Raw genomic sequence first — 20,709 nt, forward strand, 5'->3', positions numbered from 1 at the left:
CTGTCAGCGAATCTTTCTTTGGCATACGGGTCTTTATCGGGATATGTATTGTCATGTGACCCATTCTCAGCCATCTTGTGGAAACGGAGAGAGAGCCACACACAACTCGAATACAAATAAACCCTGTGCTGTCAGTAAAAGCAGAGGTAAGACAGCGAAGATTAAATGCACAGTTTTGCTATAAAATAAAGCTAAACTATCGAAATAAGTATTCACGATGCTAAAGATCCCAGTTTCCGCGAATTCAACGCGTTTATGGGTGTTGTTATACCAGCATGTTTGCTTGGCCTTGAGGCTCCGGCCTCAACTATGTGGTGGCACCGCATTCGGTCCGGAGCGAGATGGGACGTTTTCCAACGAGAACCTCTTGTAGCGGAAGGCTCGTAGGCCGCACGGAGGTTTGGGGGTTAAGCGTGAACTCGTGTCAGCTCACAATACTCCTGCGATTTTGTAACAGTATGACTCTTTGTTTGTTTTCCTTTTGAGAAGCTTAGCATTTTTGTAGAAATTACCGATCAGTGATCGATTGTTACTGAAAGTTTTGTAAAACAAAGTTCTCTAGTTAGTTATGTCGACCAGTTAGCACAGGTTACTGTTCTAGCTAGCTATATAACAACGTATCATTATGTATGGATAAATACAATTGCTAAAACGTTAACTATTATGCTATCAACTTGATTAACTAGCTAGTTAGCTGTCATGCAGTTACTTAGCTAGCTTGCCAAACAGCTTGGTAGCACATTGTGGCTAGGCTATGTTAAATGTCAGAAGGTTAGCCAACATTTCTTTAGTTGGTTAACGTTAGCTATCTAACGTTTAACTTATTTTATAGCTAATGTCTATTGTCATTATAACGTTAATTAACATGACTAGCTTGCTAACGTTAGCTAGTTTGTATTGCCAACTCACTAGCTAGCATCTAGGTAGCTAAAGTTTCGTATGGGAATGTGTGTCTGTCGGATTATCAGGCTAATTATGGCCAGCCATATGGGAAGCTAACGTTAGTTAGCTACTAGCTAGCTACTGTAGCTCATGTGTTGGAATCAATGAGGTAAACCTGTATATAGATCATTGTTTGGAATAGATATAACGCGTTTATGCAATTTATTAAACTTAATTAAGAAGTACAGTTTGTTATTTGCCAGACAGCTAATTTGTCAAGTTCCTTATCTTATAATAACGTGATACAATATTGATAAGACATAGACATGCATGTAGAAATCATTTGAGCTTGACATTGAAAGTCAGACTACTTCGAAACCTAACTAACCAACAGTCCAAATATTAGCTGGTTGAAACTTGAATATTTAACTTACATTTATATCGGTCACAAACTAAACCATTCATAGACGCTAACTACCTTCAGCCCTATGGACTATAATATAGTATAATCTGATCAGGATTTTTGTTAAGAGTCCCGACGCTCATTAAGAACGTTAAAACCCATCACCTGCGTTACTGTTTTGGAAACCCAAATCAAATATTTTATATCAGCAACAAATAATTTTCAACAATGTTTTATTACTACACAGCTTTATAGCGTTCAGGTTCCCACACGGCCATATTTCCATGTTACAGCGCTTGTTTACAGAAGACGGAGGCGTAACTGTTCTAAATAGCCATCTGCGTCTTGAACACCAGTGTGTAAACGGAAGATGGACCCCACAAACGTGTTGTCACTGAAAAATACTCTAGGCTGGTTTACCGGTTAAAACAGTGTACAGTAAGTGTATATTTAGCGTTTGTGAAATAATTTTGACGTGAAACTAGAGGACTTTATGTTTCTAGAACCTTATCACAATTACGAATTTATTCATGTTTAGATTAAGTTTTTGGCTGTTTTGGCTGCTAGAGCCAATTCTCCTTTAAACAGAACATGTACGGGCCTTGGACTATAAGGAGCAACATTAGCCCAATAATGGACTACAGGAGCAGGCTACTGAGATTGACATAATACGGCATCTAATCAATCACTTGTGGCTAGTCTCCATTCTTCTCTGGGGCTGTTGTGGTGCAGGATCTCTACAGAAGTTGCAGCTTGATCTTTTTTTGTCACCATAAATAATGAATTAAAATTCTAATGTTGATTGGCTGTAGCCCATATGTGGCTTGCAACAGGTGGGAAGTTCAACAACAAATGCTTTTGGTTTATTCTATAGCTATCTGGCTAGACAGATTGTGGTTTAAACATACCTTCAGGCTGACTAAGGGTCATTACTAAGGGTCACTAACTGATCTGTGAACTTCAGCTACAGTGCCTTCAAAGTATTCATGCCCCTTGACTTATTCAATGTTTTGATTTATAGCCTGAATTGAACACGTGTGTGTGTGTATATAAAAAAATAAATCTCACCCATCTACACACACTACACTATTTTCACAAGTATTCACACCCCTGAGTTATACTTTGTAGAAGCACCTTTGGCAGCGATTACAGCTGTGAGTCTTTTTGGTTAAGTCTCTAAAAGCTTTGCACACCTGGATCGTACATTTGCCCATTATTCTTTTCAAAATTCTTAAAGCTCTGTCAGAATGGTTGTATATCATTGCAAGACAACCATTTCAGGTTTTGCCATGGATTTTCAAGTAGATAAGTCCAAACTGTAACTCAGCCACTCAGAAGAATTCACTGTCTTCTTTGTAAACAATTTGAGTGTAGATTTGGCCTTGTGTTTTTGCCCTGCTGGAAGGTGAGTTCATCTCCCAGTGTCTGATGGAAAGCAGACTGACCAGGTTTTCCTCTAGGAAAGCTCCATTCTGTTTCATTTTTTTATCCTAAAAAGCTCCCCAGTCCTTAACGATTACAAATATACCCGTAACATGATGCAGCCACCACGAAGCTTGAAAATATGGAGAGTGGTACTCTGTAATGAGTTATGCTGGATTTGCCTCAAACAATTTTTTTTGTCCTGAATACAAAGTGTTAATTGCTTTGCCACCTTTTTGCAGTATTACTTTAGTGCCGTGTTGCAAACAGGATGCATTTTTTTTTAAATGTTTTTATTCTCTACGTGCTTCCTTCTTTTCACTCTGTCAATTTAGTTAGTATTGTGGAGTAACAGTGTTGTTGTTCCATCCTCACAGCCATTACTCTTTAACTGTTTTAAAGTCACCATTGGCTTAATGGTGAAATCCCTGACTGGTTTCCTTCCTCCGGCAACTGAGTTAGGAAGGACACCTTTATCTTTGTACTGTGGGTATTGATACACTATCCAAAATGTAATGATTCACTTCATCATGCTCAAAAGTATATTCAATGTCTGCTTTTTTTTTTTTTACCCATCCACCAACGGGTGCTCTTCTTTGCGAGGCATTGGAAAACCTCCCTGGTCTTTGCAGTTGAATCTGTTTGAAATTCACTGCTCGACAGAGGGACCTTACAATTATCTGTATGTGTGGGGTACAAAGATGAGGTTGTCATTCAAAAATCATGTTTAACACTTGTGCACACTGAGTCCATTGAACTTACGTGACTTGTTAATCACATTTTTAATTCAGAATGTATTTAGGCTTGCCATAACAAAGGTGTTGAATACTTATTGACTCAAGACATTTCAGCTCCAGATACTCAACTAGTCTGAAGGACAGTTTTATTGCTTCTTTAATCAGAACAACAGTTTTCAGCTGTTCTAACAATTGCAAAAAGGTTTCCTAATGATCAATTAGCCTTTTAAAACAATCAACTTGGATTAGCTAACACAATGTGTCATTGGAACACAGGAGTGATGGTTGCTGATAGTGGACCTCTGTACGCCTATGCAGATATTCCATGAAAAATCTGCCGTTTCCAGCTACAATAGTCATTTACAACATTAACGATGTCCACTGTATTTCTGATCAATTAGATTTTTTTATGGACAAGAAATGCTTTGCTTTTCAAAAACAAGGACATTTCTAATTAACTGCAAACTTTTGAACGGTAGTGCGTGTGTGTATTTTACACACATTATTTATATATATATATATGATACCTCAAGGGTTGCGCTACAGGTGTAGGGATGCACAGATGTTACATTTTTGGCCGATATCCGTTATTGTCCTTGCCACAAAAAAAACAATACCGACATCCGGCCATGATTGGGAGACCCATAGAGCGGCACACAATTGGCTGAAATGTATTGAATTAAGAGAACCATCAAGTTGATTAACAGTGCTCTGCTCTAAGTTCTGAGTTGTTAGGATCAAGGATCTCTCTGTACTCCATTTATCTTTCCCTCGATCCTGACTAGTCTCCCAGTCCCTGCCGCTGAAAAACATCCTCATAGCATGATGCTCCCACCAGCATGCTTCACCATAGGGATTGTGCCAGGTTTCCTCCAGACATGATGCTTGGCATTCAGGCCATAGAGTTCAATCTTTGTTTCATCAGACCAGAGAATCTTATTTCTCATGGTCTGAGAGTCCTTTGGCTGCTTTTTGGCAAACTCCAAGCGGGCTGTCATGTGCCTTTTACTGAGGAGTGGCTTCCGTCTGGCCACTCTACCATAAAGGCCTGATTGGTGGAGTGTTGCAGAGATGGTTGTCCTTCTGGAAGGTTCTCCCATCTCCACAGAGGAACTCTGTGACCATCGGGTTCTTGATCACCTCTCTGACCATGGCCCTTCTCCCCTGATAACTCAGTTTGGCCGGGCGGCCAGCTCTAGGAAGAGTGGTGGTGGTTCCAAACTTCTTCCATTTAAGAATGATGGAGGTCACTGTGTTCTTGGGGACCTTCAATGCTACAGAAATGTTTTGGTAACCTTCCGCAGATCTGTGCCTTGAAACAATCCTGCCTCGGAGCTCAAAGGACAATTCCTTCGACCTCATGACTTGGTTTTTGCTCTGACATGCGCTGTCAACTGTGGGACCTTATATAGACAGGTGTGGGCCTTTCCAAATCATGTCCAATCAATTGAATTTACTCTAATCAAGTTGTAGGAACATCTTAAGGATGATCAATGTAAACAGTATTCACCTGTGCTCAATTTTGAGTCTCATAGCAAAGGGTCTGAATTCTTATGTAAATAAGGTATTTCTGTTTGGTTTTTAAATGTTTCAATAATTTCTAAACATTTTTTGCTTCGTCATTACGGGATATTATTGTGTGTAGATTGAGGAAACCAAATATTTAATTTATTTTAGAACAAGGCTGTTAAAAAAAGTCAAGGGGTCTGAATACTTTCAGAATGCACTGTACATTTCAGTGCGATTATGAACTGTCAAGAAGTCCTTAATAAAGAAAGCTTTAAAGATCTATTTCATATACAGACTATACAGTACATGGCTCTGGCAATTACCTAAATAATTGGTATTATGTACCTGACAGAGGATCGGGTGATGCAATATTTGTCACCATCGAATGATCTTTAAAATCAGAATTTGGGTTTGTAATCTGTGGCATAAAGACAAATGGGATCAAAGATTTTCAATTCCGTCTGGAGATGAAATAGTAATTGCCCTTTTGTGTGTTGATCAAAGGATGTTGAATGATGTCCTTGCATTTTGCTACACCCGCAGTAACATCTGCTGAATATGTGTATGTGACCAATACAATTTGATTTGAATACCTTTCCAAGAAAAATATTGCATTGTATTAGGCTAATCATTTTGGCCCTTTCCTTCCAATAGAAGTTCTAGGAAGAATGGCAGAAACTCAGACACTCAACTTCGGACCAGAATGGTTGGTATAGCATCATGTTAATATGAAATCTTGTTGAGCTGAAATGTTGTATTGAATTAAGAGAACCATCAAGTTGATTAACAGTGTTCTGAGTTGTTAGGCTGGTTTGTTTTGTGACACCTGGTGCAGTGTTGAGGCCTGCCAGTTGTCCTCTAAACTTCACTTTTGTTTGTCTTTTTCTCCTTCTGTCCCTCTTCACCAGGCTCCGGGCCCTGTCTGGAGGTGGCCATGGGGGTGGTAGCAGCAGTAGCGTTGCCACCTCACCACCTCTCTCACCTGCAATGCCAAAGTATAAACTTGCAGACTACCGCTACGGGAGAGAAGAAATGCTAGCACTTTATGTTAAGGATAGGGAGGTGAGGCAAAGGGATTCCGATGTGTTCTAAAAGGATACAGAGACACATGATTGGCATACAAATAAAGTGACTTGTATCGGCAGCTTCTGAAAAGTGCCCCAAGACAAAATTATGATTCATCCTTTTGTGGAGTGAGATTTCTTTAAATTCAAATATATTGTCACCTTCCTGTAATATGTGTAGTAAACCTGACGTTGCAATGGATACTTGCTCATACAATTTCTTCCTTCTCCTTATCAGATCCCTGTAGACCTGCACGATAAGGATTTTCTGCCCATTTTACAAGAGGAGCCCCTGCCACCACTGGCACTTGTAGCATTTACAGAGGAAGAGCAGGTTGGTTCCTTCACTGTTAATTTACGAAGCCATGTTAGAATGAATATGCTAAATTAATACTGCACCTTTCACCTTACCCTGTTTGTTTGTAACCAAATATAGAGAATTGTTGGTTATAGACAGGTCTGCCCCATCCTCCCCTCTTTCTTTATCCTCTTTCTCCCTCCCTCTCCCCCACAGAGAAATTTTTCCATGTCTGTAAACAGTGCAGCTGTGCTCAGGCTGATGGGGAGAGGAGGGGGTCCTGTTGGGCCAGGGGCGCCGAGGGGTCGAAGTACCTCACGGGGTCGAGGTGAGGAAAGAGCCCTATTCTCTCTCTGTCCATCTCAACAGTCTGAAGAGGCTTCCTCTGCTTGTGTCCTCTTCATCTGCGCTAATCAGAAAAACAGACTAGGTGAACTGTTAATTTCTTTCATGTCAATAAAGGAAAGGAGACGAGGAAACTACTTTAGACTATTGGCTGTTGAGACCAGTGATTTATATATAGGTTGAGACCCACCCCTAAGAATCTTAACAATGTCTGCCAGCTTCACAGAAGGGATGTAACCGTAGCACTCTGTTAATAGGCTTGATAATGCTCCTGTCAGCAGAAGCTATCGCAGCTGGTTGAATTCATTTTCACCAGCTAGCTCCAACATTAAAGTGTGGCGTGCATGTTTGAATCCTTCAACTGTAATGTGAATTGTGGATTCAAATAAGGTATTTAAAATGTGTGTCTGGTAGGTCGGGGTAGAGGAGACGGAGGGTTTTACCAAAGAAGTTTTGATGACGTGGAAGGAGGCTTTGGACGCGGGGGCAGGGAGATGCACCGCTCCCAGAGCTGGGAGGAGAGGTAATGGACTATCCTTACTGGAGGCACAAGCGTGCAACTGGTATTGTCACGCCCATTAACCTTTGACTTCAATGCATGATTTATGCAAATCTTCATGTTAACTGGGTGTATCTTAAGATGGGTTCCAGGCTAGTGGAATGAGAATGATTACAACCCATTTGGTTTATGGTGTTGACATATTGTCATGTTTTTGGTTATATCCATCTGTGTTTGACTATCTGCATGCTCAGTCATTATTTTTGTCTTTTCTCCTTTTCAAAGTCATGCTGAGTCTATTTTCTCCCCATCTAGGGGAGACCGAAGGTTTGAAAAGCCAGGTCGAAAAGAGCCAGGTTTGTGCCAATACTTGCTCATCAAATAATCAATGCTTTTTGAATGTGATATAAATAAAATGCCGGGTTAAATAATTTACAGGTAATGTAATCACTTTGCTTTCTCTCTCTCTCTGTTCCATTGACTTGGCAGAAGTTGCTCCTACCCACTTCCTGATGAATCATAGTAAGTTTTCCCTCCAGGGTACTCGTTCGTAAACCGTGCGTACAAAATAGACCCCAAAATGTGCGTGTGCCAGTTTTCACGCAAAAGTTGGAATTTATAAAAACTGAACTTGATGTGAGAATGTGCTTTCCTCCCCGCCAACTTTAAACCATGTGTACGCACAGTTTCTAGTGGTTGAAGTATTCCATTGCAAGAAGGCAGAATTAGCCATGTGCAAATGGTAGCTAAAAAACAGGTAGCTAAATATAAGATGCAGTCATTTCCCATTAGTGAGAGGAGAGAAAATACATTTATTTTATCTTTGCATTCTTAAGTAATTAGAAATAGGCATCTATTTTCTATTTATTTCATTTATATGATCATTGAAGAATCAATTCCTCACCTTTTCTGACTGATGGCTTCATACTCACAAAATTACCTATAGGCCTCCAACAATTTAGGATAGGCTACCATTCGTCCCATCTTTCATTTAATTGGACCTACTTCACAGTAGGAAATAGATAAGCTATTTCAAGTATTTTGCTCTATGCGATCGGTTCACCTTTTCCATTGGAGTTTGTAGGCTACGTCTGAATAAAGTAATTTCTCGAGTTGACAATATTTCATTTATAAACATAATACATTATACGTATATCATAACCATTGCAGAATAAATTGCTCACCTTTTCTGGCCATGAGTTCATATTCCCAAAGTAGCCATGCAACTAATGACCATGCACATCTCTAATATAATTGGGCCTGTTAGATAAAACCATCGGAAAGGGGTTTAGAACAGAGTAGAATTTAACAGATGAACACAGTTGATCTTTTGATCTACCACTAAGTAAGCCTTCTTTAGTATTATTTTCTTTCCGAATAGACAGTTTCAGAGATGGTGGGCGGTGCAACATAATTGAATTTATACGATCTGTTAACAGGTCTACAACAATTCAGAAACTGTCAGATACAGCAATGTCACTGCAAAAAAAATACATTCTGCCAACACCTCCAACAACATTTAGCTAAGTTTGCTATTGCTATTTACTTGTGGTATCTTTATAGGCTGTACACTACTTAATCAGAAAACAATACAGCTATGCAAATGTTTAGACAACCTCACAATTTATTTACTGTGACCAAGGACACTCTCAAGCTAAAAGTTTGAATCTCATGTATTGCTTGAAATTGTGGCGTTGCTACATATGTATGTATTGAGTGTTTAAAAATATATATATTTTAATAAAAATGTCAACATTGATGTTATCCTTTTGATAAAATAAAGTTATTCCTTTCCTCCAGTCCGTGCTAACTACGAGGAGGTTGGGACCAGTGTGGGGGGCCTGCCAGTGAGGAAGCATGACTTCACGCGTTCGGAGAGTGAGAACTGGCGCACGTCCCGGGATGAAGTGAATGGTGAGGATGGTGAAGAGGGGGGTTGGCGCCTGGCTGGCGCCTTGGCATGTGCCTTGCGATGGGACAGCGACCGGTGGTGCCCCCCGAGTCCAGGTGTGCCCTGTAGTCATCTCACACTGCTGCCACCACAATGTGTCCTGTCGTGTGTGTGTGTGTGTGTGTGTGGGTGATGGTTTCAATTGCAGGCCAATCTCGATACAACTCTAAAAGGGAGATTTTTTTTAAAGCTGGTCTTATCCTGAACTCACAAATCACAATGGACACCTCAAATCATACTAAAATCCCCCTCTTGTTCAGGCCTCATGGCCAACCAAATGAGAACAGGTTTTCAACAGGAAATACTCCAATCTGTCCATAGCTTCATAAAAGAAAGCATCACATGCATCTAAGAAACAGCAACATAAAGTGGTGGTCTTCAATGTGAGAGAGTGGCTGGCGTAGAGCTGAGTGACGGGGTCCTTAAACAGCTCTTCTCCTCAGACGGGCCGCGGTCGGCAGGGTGGCGAGAGGCCCACCCAGGGGAGCAGCCGCGGCAGCGCAGGCTCCCTTTCGATGCCAGGGAGGACGAGCGCGGCTACAGGCATCCCCCATCGGCCAGCGGCAGCCTGGAGGAGGATGGAGGGGGCAGCCTGCCAGAGTGGTGTCTGGAGGACGCTGAAGAGGAGACGGGCACCTTCGACTCCTCTGGAGCCTTCCTTTCGCTCAAGGTTCGAGTGAGTGAATAGTCCGTTTAGTCAGTCTAACGAACATCACTTGTTAATGGGTGCTGGGCCAAAGAAATGTTTAAAAAATTATTAGGACCTGCACACATGATTTGAAGTCTACCGAGTAGTTATACAATGATTTGTTTTCCCCGAAGGGCAATTTGTTTGCTGCAATTACAAATATGGCATCCAAGCACTGTGAGATGTGGAACTCTGTGAATGCCAGGCTGCTATGAGAAGGATATATATATCTCCCCCACAGAAAGCTCCCAAGGAGCCCATCCTGGAGGAGGCAGAGCTGGACTTCAGACCCCTGGAGGAATGTGACGAGGGTCTGGAGGAGGACGGACACCCCCGGGAGACCAAAGACACAGACGGAGAGGCCAGGAGAGAGCCCATCAGAAAACAAGGTGAGTTAACTTCTTATGGCTTCAATCCTGTTAACGGGAGCGACATGTCAACAGCCAGTCAAAGTGTAGGGCGCCATTTTCAAAACATCAAATCTCAATTAAAATTCCTCAAACATACATGTATCTCATACCATTTTAAAGCTATTCTTGTTGTTAATCCCACCACAGTGTCCAATTTCAAATATGCTTTACAGCAAAAGCACCACAAACGATTGTTAGGTCACCATATAGCCACAGAAAAACACAGCCATTTTCTTTCCCAGCCAAAGAGAGGAGTTTCAAAAAGCAGAAATAGAGAAAATTAATCACTGACCTTTGATGATCTTCATCAGATGACACTAATAGGACTTAATGTTACACAATACATGTATGTTCTGTTTGAAAAAGTTCATCATAAATGTAGATGATAATACAAGTTATACACATGGAATTATAGATATACCTCTCCTTAATGCAACCGCTGTGTCTGATTTCAAAAAAACTTTACGAATAAGCCAGCCATGCAATAATCTGAGACTGCGCTCAGAAACATTTGTCAGAATAGCCACCATGTTGACGTCAACATAAACAAGAAATTACATGATAAATATTCCCTTTAATGATCTACATCAGAAAGCACTCCAGGATTCCCAGGTCCACAATAACTGTTTGTTTTGTTCCAAAATGTCTGTTATTTATGTCTAAATACCTTATTTTGTTAGCGCGCTTGGTATACATATCCAAACGCTCATTCTGGTCAGCGTTACATCTGACAAAAACTTCAAGAAGTTATATTACAGGTCGAAGAAACATTTCAAACTAAGTACAGAATCAATCATTAGGATGTTTTTAACATACAGCTTCAATAAAGTTCCAACCTGGAAAATTCCTTCTTGTCTTCATGAGTGGGTACCATGAGGAATAAGCGTGATCAGAAAATGGCTGCTTGATAGACACCTGATGCATTCTGCTCTCATTCACTCCCACAACACCATAGAAGTCTCATTAAAATGTATATTATTGGTTGACATCTAGTGGAACCCCTAGGCAGTGCAACATCATTAATATCTCAAGGGGATTTAATTGGAGACTCTGAATATATACAAAGCTCAGATTTCTCACTGTTTCCTCCTGTTTTGATTTCAACTCAGGATTTTGCCTGCCATATGAGTTCTGTTACACTCACAGACATCATTCAAACAGTTTTAGAAACTTTAGAGTTTTCTATCCAATACTAATAATAGTATGCATATATTAGCAGCTGAGACTGAGGAGCAGGCCATTGACTTTGGGCAACTTATTCATCCAAGCTACTCAATACTGCCCCCAACCATAAGAAGTTAAAAGTGGAAACTGTCCAGCATACTGTATTTTTGCTCTCAATACTAAACTGTCTATGTGGAGATAAACATTGATTCATGTGTCTTGTTTTTGTCTCTAGATGTGGGGAGAGCGATAGAGGTGCCCCCTGCTCCCTCTCCTCCTGAGCCCCTGCCCCCCAGCCAGCCCGACAGAGTAGAGGACCCTGAGGGGCCGTTGGAGAAGCCACTTGAGCGACCCCCTGCCCCGGAACACAGGCCAGAGGCCAACAAAGTCCCCCTGCACACCCCCATGTCCAACACAATGCTGGACTCCCTCTCCATCCCCCACACCGCTGCACACACACTCACAGGTAGGTTTACATACAAGCAGTGGAGGAATGCAGCCAAATCTCCCACATTTGTGCCCTCTTGAGGCTGTGTTTGGTGACATATTGTTGCGTCTTTCTTTTAACCACCTCCACCTCTGAGTAAATGACACCTTTGTTTTCCGCAGTAACCTTGTGCTTAAATTATACACACAGGATTGCATGTAGTTTGAGATTGTCAATTGTGAGATCATTCCGTCTGTGAGAGACTAACCCCACACCCTCTTGCCTCTCCTGTCCAGTGTCGGCCCCGTCATCCACCATCCAGATGCAGCAGAAGCCCCTGGAGGTTCCCGTGGCCATGCCCGCCCCGCTGCCCTTCAGTGCTAGCGTCAGGCCCCAGAGCACGTCTATCATGGCTCCTAACAATATGGCCACCAGCACGGGCCTCATGGCGCCCATCGGAAGGCCCACGGCCATGCCACCACACCACACTATGGATGAAGATGAGGGACTGAAGCACTTTGAACAGGTTAGTGGACAATGACTACGGTTTCTGGAAGTTAGTTGGTTACAGAGCTGCATGCTGAGCAAGTTAGTAAAAGTTACCAAGCTGGTTTTGGTGTTACTGAATTTAGAGCATGTCTGGACATGAAACGTGCAGTGTGGGTTCATTTTTGGAACACGTCAAGAATATGGAGAGGGTGTTTATTGACTTATAATGAAATTATTGCAATTTTTCTATCTCCCTGCAGTAAACTGAGATAGTGGTGTTTGTTTTGGGATACTGTCATGGTGCTCTACACGTACTCCCTGAATGAACAGTAAAATGTAACTCTCGCTCGCTTTTATAGGAAGCAGAGAAGATGGTGGCGTATCTACAGGACGGTGATGACCGGCTGGCTGCCAAGAGCTCAGCTACCAAACCAGCCGGCCTGCCACTCACACACGAGGCTGCTCTGAAGTGGTTTTATAAAGACCCCCAGGGAGAGATACAGGGTGAGACAGAGTGAGGGGAACGGGGCTTCTCTGAATGAAAATCTGCATACACTGCAACCAGTAAATGGAGAAATTTCATTGACTTTGTCAAATCTAATAATGTCTCCCCCTCTCCAGGTCCGTTCAGTAACCCGGAGATGACAGAGTGGTTCCAGGCGGGCTATTTCACCATGACCCTGCTGGTGAAGAGAGGCTGTGACGAGGTCTTCCAGCCCCTGGGTGAGATCATCAAGATGTGGGGCAGGGTGCCCTTCGCCCCCGGCCCAGCACCGCCACCCCTACTGGTAACCATCACACACCTGAGCTCCATCCAGCATTCTAGAATTCACTACTTTGTATTATCCTGAAATTAATCTTAATTAGTCTATGAGCAATTCAAAATGTTTCCGATGCACCTCACACCATCTGCATCGTCTCATGGTCAAAGCAAGTTTGTTTAGCTTAGGGCATGTTCAGAAGGCAAATGTTGTGACGTTGCCACTCCTTATTCTAAGTCAGAGGCTTGTTCACTCTACATAACATATTGAACGTTCCACAACATTGTGCCATGCTGAATGCAGCCCAGGTCGTTGTCCCTTTGCCTGTGTTGTGGCTCTACTTCTCTGTCCCCTTGCCGATCCTATGTCTTACTCGGCCTGTCTCCCCAGGGTGATGCCGGGGACCAGGAGCGTCTGAAGCGGCAGCAGGAGCTGACGGCCCTCAACTTGTACCAGCTGCAGCAGCTGCAGTACCAGTACCTTTTGAGGCAGCAGTACGCCCAAGCCCTGGCCCAGCAGAAAGCCCAGGCCCTCAGCTCAGCACCACACCAGCAGCAGCAGCAACAGCAGCAGCAGATCAACCTGCTCCTCCAGCAATACCAAGCCCTCAAGATGAGATCATCAGAAAACACGTAAGCATATCTGCACAAACACCTCTGCTGCAATACCAGGCCCTCAAGATGAGGTTGGAGACACAGCTTCAGCATTACTAGGCCCTCAAACACTCTCACTTGGCTCCACCCCCCTTACTAGCACTGACTTTGCTGATAGCTACTTTGAGAAAAAATATGCTTACTATGACAGATATGTGGTTGTCCCACCCAGCTATATTAAGATGAATGCACTAACTGTAAGTTACTGAATGATGAAGACATACTCGCACACTCAATATTACACGGGTTCTCCTCAAACATCTTTCACTGTGGGCATTATTCAATGCCGTGTCAACATACTGGTGTGTTCTGGTTATTTATGCCATTTCTGTGTTTGGCTCCCTGTGTAGAACATCTGAGTCTCTCTTACCTCCTGTGACTCGGTCCATGTCCGTACCAGAATCCCAGGGTTCTGTGTGGGAAATGCAGAACACCTCTCAGGCCTCCTGCACATCAAACATCCAGCAACCCACACCCAGTGGTAAAACTTAATGCAGAACACACACTGAAAACATTAGCACTCGTTTTGTTTTGGGCTGATGTTTATAACCAATTTAGCTTTTGAAAGTTTGAGTATCTGAACCTCTTCAATGACAGCAAAAGACAGTGCTCCTCAATTCACCAAAAAGTGGAGAAAGCTCAAAATCATATGAATTGTAGGGAATGAATGGGGATCAATGATATATAATGACCATCCATCCAGCCTTACTAACTGACTGTTTTGTGTGCCTGTGCAGCGTGGGAGGGCAGCAGTGTGTGGGATCTGCCCATAGACTCCATGGCCCAGGCCCCCACCATAGAACAGATGCAAAACCTGGAGAAGAATAAGGCTGCCAAGGTAAGAGCACCATATTTTCTGTACTTATGCAATCCTAAGTTGTAGATCTTTATGAAGTGCCTGGGGCCAGGGCTCAATGTGGGGAATTTGACTGTTTTTAAACACTTTTAAAGGTTTAGCGTTATGAATTGCCACAAGCAGCAATAAAACTGTGCCTGAGTCTGTGCATGTGCTTCACTCAGTGGTGTAAAGTACTTTACTATACCGGACAAAAATATAATCGCAACATTTTAAAATGTTTTTCATGAGCAGAAACTTTCCATACGAACAAAAAGCTTATTTCTCTCAAATTTTATGTACAAATTTGTTTACATCCCTGTTAGTGAGCATTTCTCCTTTGCCAAGATAATCCATCCACCTGATGGGTATGGCATATTAAGAAGCTGATTAAACAGCATGATCATTACACAGGTGCACCTTGTGCTGGGGACAATAAAAGACCTCTCTAAAATGTGCTGTTTTGTCACACAACACAATGCCACAGATGTCTCAAGTTTTGAGGGAGTATGCAATTGGCATGCTGACTGCAGGAATGTCCAACAGAACTGTTGCAAGAGAATTGAATGTTCATTTATCTACCATAAGTTGCCTCCAACATTAATTTGAGAATTTGGCAGTACATCCAACCAGGCTCACAACCGCAGACCATGTGTAACCACGCCAGCCCATGTCTGAGTATTGGAGTGTGTTCCTGGCTATCCATAAATAAAATGGTGCTGTCTGGTTCGCTTAATATAAGGAATTTGAAATTATTTATACTTGAACTTTCGATGATTAAGTAAAATCAAATACTTTTAGACTTTAACTTGTATTTTACTGGATGACTTTCACTTTTTCTTGAGTCATTTTCTGTTAAGGTATCTTTCCTCAAGTGTGACAATTGGGTACTTTTTCCACCACTGGCTTCAGTCTGCTACAACGTGGTAGCTACTGGACCAAAACAGCAGAGAATTTTTGCCTTGTACTTTAACGTTCTTAGTTGTATGTGGAAATCGGCCCGACAATGCCGTTTACTTCGTGCATCGCTGAGTTATGTGAAAAGGTGTTTTTTATGTGCTTGTGATTTACTTATTAACTGTAAATGTCTTTGATCAGCTGGAGCTGGAGCGGGGTGAGGCAGAGCTGAGTGCCAAGAGGGAGGAGGAGGAACACAAACGCCAGGAGGAGGAGCAGCTAGCACGTCAGAAACAGGTGGGGGGGTTCATTAGACTGTTGCCTGCTGAAATATGCATGTCAGCTTTGTTGATGTTCAATATATGATTGCCTAGAGATGCAAGATTGACCCATTAGCCTGTAAATTCCTAAGAGGAGGCCTTAATTTATGTTTTATGCAACTGATTTGATAGATTTCTCTATCCACAGGAGGAGGCATTGAAGAGGCAGCGGAAGCAGCAGCAGGAGGAGGCACAGCGCCAACAGAAAGAGGAGGAAGAGGAACGGCATGCGCAGGAGGAGGCCCTCCGCAGACTGGAGGAGAGGAGGAGGGAGGAGGAAGAGGAGAGGAAGCAAAGGGAAGAGTTCCTCCGCAAACAGGTGCTGGGTTTCACAATAAAGACCAGTACAGGGTCGTCTTCAGTAGGCACCAAATAGAACAACATTTAGTACAACGGGAAGGAACAACCTGGTTTTCAATAAGAATTACTCAATATTTTGCTACTGTGTGCCTAATGAATACGACCCTGCACTTATTGTTTGGGACAGGTGATACCAAATGCAAATTTCCACATACAGGTGTAGGATCTTAATTTGATCTGTATTGTCACAGCAACATAATTCAGCAGCAACAAGATTTTTATTTTGTCCATAATGTTGCTTGATTGGTGGTTAGGCTATTAGCTGGCCTAAAGTAGGCTTCATGAAATATGCAATACTGATAATATAACTGTGTTAGTGTGGGTTTTCAGTGAATTTATGTAAATCAGAAAGCACATCTGCATTTCTCAATAAAGTTGGCCCTATTTAAAAATAAAAACGTGTTATCGTTGCTCCTTAGGAGGAGGAGCGCCGAAAGCAGGAGGAGCTGGAGGCCCTGAGGAGGCATGAGGAAGAGAAGCGGCAAGAGGAGGAGGAGGCAGCGGCTGCGGTGGCTTTGGTACGGCAACAGCAGGAGGAGGCGAAAAGGAGGGAGCAGGAGGCGGCGAGGCAGCAGGAGCTAGCCAGACAGAGGCAGCAGCAGCAGGAGGCGCTCCGCCGACTACAGCAGCAACAGCAGCTAGCCCAGATGAAGGTAACTAACCGTATAACACCTTAAGACACCTAACACTACAACAGCTAGGTACCATCGACTGCACAATTAGTGATGGGGGGGTGATTGATAGTTACATACGGGATGTTGTTTTTTATGTATCATTTTGACAATATTGCAATATTATTGTTGCGCTAGTTGGCTGTAACTGCACAACTTCTTCTCCATCTTTTTAAGTTGGGAGCCAATTAGTTTTCAGCACTTATTTCCATGACTGATTTACAACTCGTTTTGTCATGGCTCTGTCTTGTCCCTCTGCAGCAGACATATGGTGAACAATATGTTTGGAACATCAAATCGCAATAAAAAGAGTGTCGAATCGCAATACATATAGATTCGCATTGCATATTGTGTCGGCACCAAAGAATCGTGATAATACTGTATCGTGAGGTCCCTGCCAATTCCCAGCCCTATACACAGTACTATATTATATAAAGTCTGCCTTAGGAAAGAGGTCTTTTGACCTCAATGGGACTTCCTGATTAAATAAAATATAGCCTATAAACAATGCACTATCCTACTAACAATAATTGAGGTCAGAATATCAGAAATACTGTATTTGACCTTTTAATTGAACATTAAAATGGGATGTTGCCCTTTGGGCTGGTATTTATTGTGCTAATCACATCCATGAGTTCCTGTATGTGAATATTTCTTTGTCATGGATACAGCCCTGACTGTGCTGCTTGCCGTTCTATCACTGACTAACCAAATCTTTGTCCTGTCCCATAGCTGCCGTCTTCCTCTAAGTGGGGCCAGCAGTCAGCAGTCACGGCAGCAGCCATCTCTCAGTCCCAGAACGCGCTGTCGCTCGCTGAGATCCAGAAAGTGGAAGAGGAGAGAGAACGACAGGCACGAGAGGAGGTAAGCGCAGCTACAGTCAAAGTATTACGTTTAACATGGGTGACACTCCTTAAACCTCTTAGGGCTGCAATCCCGTTAACGGGATCGATATGACAACAGCCAGTGACAGTGCAGGGCGCCAAATTCAAAACAACACATCTCATAATTAAAATTCCTCAAACATACATGTATCTTTACCGTTTTAAAGGTAATCTTGTTGTTAATCCCACCAGTGTCCAATTTTCAAATATGCTTTACAGCGAAAGCACCACAAACGATTATGTTAGGTCACCACCAACTCACAGAAAAATTCAGCCATTTTTCCAGCCAAAGAGAGGAGTCACAAAAAGCACAAATAGAGATAAAATGAATTACTAACCTTTGATGATCTTCATCAGATGACACTCATAGGACTTCATGTTACACAATTACACAATTATGTTTTGTTTGATAAAGTTCATATTTATATTTAAAAAATCTCAGTATACAATTGCGTGTTACGTTCACTAGTTCCAAAAACATCCGGTGATATTGCAGAGAGCCACATCATTTTACAGAAATACTCATTCTAAATGTTGATACATACAATTGTTAGACATGGAAATATAGATATACCTCTCCTTAATGCAACCGCTGTGTCAGATTTCAAAAAAACTTTCCGGAAAAAGCAAACCATGCAATAATCTGAGACTGCTCTCAGAAAAAAAAATACAATTATCCGCCATGTTGGAGTCAACAGAAATCAGAAATAACATTATAAATATTCCCTTACCTTTGATGATCATCAGAATGCACTCCCAGGAATCCTAGTTCCACAATAAATGTTTGTTTTGTTCGATAATATCCATTATTTATGTCCAAGTAGCTACTTTTGTTAGCACGTTTAGTACACAAATCCAAACGCTCGTGCAGGTCCAGCCGAACGTCGGACGAAAACTTCAAAAAGTTATATTACAGATCTTAGAAACATTTCAAACTAAGTATAGAATCAATCTTTAGGATGTTATCATAAATCTTCAATAACGTTCCAACCGGAGAATTCCATTGTCTGTAGAAAAGCCATGGAACGCAGGTCGCTATCATGTGAAATGCGCGTGACCAGGACCTGGCTCTATGCCAGACCACTGACTCAAACAGCTCCCATCTGGCTCCACATAACAGTAGAAGCCTCATTCAAGTTTCTAAAGATGGTTGACATTTAGTGGAAGCCTTAGGAAGTGCAACATAACCAATATCCCACTGTGTATTCAATAGGGTCTGGGTTGAAAATCGACCAATCTCAGATTTCCCAATTCCTGGTTGGATTTCTTCTCAGACATCATTCAAACAGTTTTAGAAACTTCAGTGTTTTCTATCCAATACTAATAATAATATGCATATATTAGCAACTTGGACTGAGGAGCAGGCCGTTTTACTCTGGGCACCTTTCATCCAAGCTACTCAATACTGCCCCTGCAGCCATACCAATTTCTTGTACCTGTTTTGATACGATTTTCTGGATGATAATGAGTTTTCCCACTTAGCACTAAGGTAGCATGAAATAGAATTGTTCTACAAATCCATCATGCTTTATATCCTAGATCCGTAATCATGAACCCCCCTCTCTCTCCACCCATGCAGCAGCGGCGCCAGCAGGCGGAGCACCTGAAGCTCCTGCAGCAGCAGGCCCTGCAGGAGGCCCGGAATCCCCAGGCCAAGCTCTCTGGCTGGGGAAGTGTGGCCAAGCAGCCGGCCACGACGAAGTCCCTGCTGGAGATCCAGAGAGAGGAGGCCCAGCAGGTGAAGCAGAGGAAGGAGCAGGGGGCTGGGGGCCAGCAGCCCAGTCACCCCACAGTCACCCAGCAGAACCGTGCCCAGAACAGAGCTGTGAGTTGGTTCGCTCGATCATTCGTTCATGAATTCGTCTGCATTCATTCATAGTCTTCGATATCATGTATTTGGCGATGTGCTGGTACTGTTGTCTAAAAATGGGACCCACGGACGTTTCAAAATGTGTGTAGTTGTGAACTAGCTCACCTAATTCAGCTAATCAAGAGCTTGATGGTTATTTGACATGTTGAATCAGGTGTACTAGCTGTAGACTAGATCAAATACATGGAGAGGCTTGGGAGGTTGGGGAAACATTCCTCTTAACTTCTTGACGCACCTATCCCGGTAGCGGGATCATTTTCATCAGCATCCGCTGAATTGCAGAGCGCCAAATTCAAATTATATTACTAAAAATATTTAATTTTCATGAAATCATAAGTGCAATATAGCAAAACACTGGCGTGTCAGATTTCAACAAAGCTTTTTGGCGAAAGCATACCAAGCGTTTATGTAAGAACATCTCTCAGTAGACAAAATATTACAAACCGCTAGCAGCAAAGTAGATTGGTCACAAAAATCATCAGAAAAGCAATCAATTAAATCGCTTACCTTTGATCTTCGGATGTTTGCACTCACGAGACTCCGTTACACAATAAATGTTCCTTTTGTTCCATAAAGATTATTTTTATATCCAAAATACCTCCATTTGGTTGGCGCGTTATGTTCAGAAATCCACAGGCTCGAGCGGTCACGACATCGCAGACGAAAATTCCAAATAGTATCCGTAATGGTCGTAGAAACATGTCAAACGTTTTTATAATCAATCCTCAGGTTGTTTTTACAATATATAATCGATAATATGTCAGCCGGAATGTAGCTTCTTCCATAGGAGAGAAAGAGAAAATGGCTGTTGCGCATGAAAAACTCTGCTGGCACCCAGCCATCCACTGACGTGATGGGTTCTTTCTCGCTAATTTTTCAAAATAAAAGCTTGAAACTATGTCTAAAGACTGTTCACACCTTGAGGAAGCCATAGGAAAAGGAATCTGGTTGATATCCCTTTAAATGGAGGCAAGACATCCAATGGAACAGAGAGCTTTCAGGAAAAATAGCACTTGTTGGATTTTCCTCAGGTTTTCGCCTGCAAAATCAGTTCTGTTCTACTCACAGACAATATTTTGACAGTTTTGGAAACTTTAATGTTTTCTATCCTAATCTGACAATTATATGCATATTTTTGTTTCTGGGCCTGAGAAATTGGCCGTTTCAAAT

At 42.3% G+C, this 20,709-nt stretch overlaps 1 protein-coding gene across 10 annotated transcripts in view; it reads left to right on the top strand.

The window, feature by feature from the left end:
- The first annotated feature begins 40 nt into the window (after window positions 1–40).
- Window positions 41–20,709, top strand: part of LOC112227005 (GRB10-interacting GYF protein 2) — a 27,249-nt gene continuing 6,580 nt past the window's right edge. The window contains exons 1-23 of one of the 10 annotated variants that reach the window (XM_042307796.1): window positions 41–146; window positions 5,608–5,659; window positions 5,862–6,015; window positions 6,256–6,351; window positions 6,532–6,745; window positions 7,075–7,183; window positions 7,445–7,515; window positions 7,649–7,681; window positions 8,960–9,166; window positions 9,554–9,786; window positions 10,040–10,187; window positions 11,608–11,838; window positions 12,096–12,325; window positions 12,648–12,792; window positions 12,910–13,076; window positions 13,440–13,681; window positions 14,053–14,183; window positions 14,440–14,540; window positions 15,636–15,731; window positions 15,903–16,073; window positions 16,534–16,767; window positions 17,518–17,649; window positions 19,249–19,494. In XM_042307796.1, the coding sequence (XP_042163730.1) occupies window positions 44–146; window positions 5,608–5,659; window positions 5,862–6,015; window positions 6,256–6,351; window positions 6,532–6,745; window positions 7,075–7,183; window positions 7,445–7,515; window positions 7,649–7,681; window positions 8,960–9,166; window positions 9,554–9,786; window positions 10,040–10,187; window positions 11,608–11,838; window positions 12,096–12,325; window positions 12,648–12,792; window positions 12,910–13,076; window positions 13,440–13,681; window positions 14,053–14,183; window positions 14,440–14,540; window positions 15,636–15,731; window positions 15,903–16,073; window positions 16,534–16,767; window positions 17,518–17,649; window positions 19,249–19,494 (3,546 nt within the window). In that variant the 5' untranslated portion in view covers window positions 41–43. Of the gene's footprint in view, window positions 147–1,578; window positions 1,724–5,607; window positions 5,660–5,861; window positions 6,016–6,255; window positions 6,352–6,531; window positions 6,746–7,074; window positions 7,184–7,444; window positions 7,516–7,648; window positions 7,682–8,959; window positions 9,167–9,553; window positions 9,787–10,039; window positions 10,188–11,607; window positions 11,839–12,095; window positions 12,326–12,647; window positions 12,793–12,909; window positions 13,077–13,439; window positions 13,682–14,052; window positions 14,184–14,439; window positions 14,541–15,635; window positions 15,732–15,902; window positions 16,074–16,533; window positions 16,768–17,517; window positions 17,650–19,248; window positions 19,495–20,709 lie in introns of those variants that run through there. The other 9 variants (XM_042307797.1, XM_042307800.1, XM_042307798.1 and 6 more) reach the window with 9 other exon arrangements.

The sequence above is a fragment of the Oncorhynchus tshawytscha genome, linkage group LG28, assembly GCF_018296145.1.
Source record: "Oncorhynchus tshawytscha isolate Ot180627B linkage group LG28, Otsh_v2.0, whole genome shotgun sequence".
Classification (NCBI taxonomy): Eukaryota; Metazoa; Chordata; class Actinopteri; order Salmoniformes; family Salmonidae; genus Oncorhynchus; species Oncorhynchus tshawytscha.